This window comes from Apium graveolens, chromosome 6, assembly GCF_009905375.1.
Source record: "Apium graveolens cultivar Ventura chromosome 6, ASM990537v1, whole genome shotgun sequence".
In the NCBI taxonomy this organism is placed as follows: Eukaryota; Viridiplantae; Streptophyta; class Magnoliopsida; order Apiales; family Apiaceae; genus Apium; species Apium graveolens.
In genome coordinates, this window is record NC_133652.1 from 2,669,971 (window position 1) to 2,671,120 (window position 1,150).

Sequence of the window (1,150 nt, forward strand, 5' to 3'; positions counted from 1 at the left end):
TAACTCGATTAAACACCACTCTCAACGATTACAACTGCATAAAGATAGATATCTGGACTTTCGAGAGGTCCAGTGCTCTCCTAGGGTTTAAAAGAACAGAAAATTACAATTTCATCGATAAGATATTTTCCTAATTCCTCTCTCTAATATCTCCCCTTCCCTTCCTTGTTCACTTCCCTTCTTACCCTTTACTTTGGCTATATAATGACATCTTTGCCCCTCCGTTGTTTTCTTGCATACCTAATTAATTTGGTACTGGGCTAGTCCCCAGATTTAGTCATGGGCTGGTCCATTACAATACCTTCATCCCAATTACTCACCTTGTCCTCAAGGTGGAACAATGGAAACTGGTGATTGAGGGTGGCAGCATCTTCCCATGTTGCTTCAAATCTTGGTAAATCTTTCCATTTGATCAGCACTTCGAGTTCAACAACAGACCCCTTTGCATTTGCCTAACTTCAAGTACTGCTTCAGGTTCCACAACCATCTCCATGTCACCAGATAGGTGTGGAGGAATAGGGGGAGACACCAGGGTCACTCCAATACTTCTTTTGAGTTGCGAGATATGGAATATAGGATGAAGTTTATTGCTCTCTGGTAGTCCCAATTCATAAGCCACCATGCCTACTCGTTTTGTAACCTTAAATGGACCATAAAATCTAGCTGCCAATTTTTCGTAAGGGCGTTTGGCCAAGGATCTTTGGAGATAGGGCTGCAAACGAAGGTATAGCCAATCATTTACTTCAAACGAGTCTTCCCGCCTTTTAGAGTTAGCTGTTTGTCTTATCATATGTTGGGCTCTGACTAGATTAAAATGTAGGTCCGCAAGAATGGCATCTCGCTCCTGCAGAAGCTCTTCCACGCTGTTCACCACAGACTGCCCTTGGGTCATTTTCATTAAAAGTGGTGGATCACGTCCATACAAGATTTTGAATGGGCTCATCTTCGTAGAATAGTGAGGGGAAGTGTTATACGAATATTTTGCCCAGGGCAGCCACTGAGCTCATGTCTTTGGTTTACCACCCACAAAGCATCGCAAGTACGTCTCCATAGCCCTGTTCACAATCTCTGTCTGGCCATCTGTTTGAGGATGGTAAGCCATACTACGCTTCAACGTTGTGCCTTGGAGCTTAAAAATATCTTTCCAAAA

At 43.1% G+C, this 1,150-nt stretch overlaps 1 protein-coding gene across 1 annotated transcript; it reads right to left on the reverse strand.

Annotated features, from left to right (window-relative positions):
* Positions 1 to 412: 412 nt before the first annotated feature.
* Positions 413 to 943, reverse strand: LOC141664426 (uncharacterized). The gene has a single exon (XM_074470378.1). It carries the CDS (start codon positions 941 to 943, stop codon positions 413 to 415), a length of 531 nt encoding a protein of 176 aa, XP_074326479.1.
* Positions 944 to 1,150: the final 207 nt, after the last annotated feature.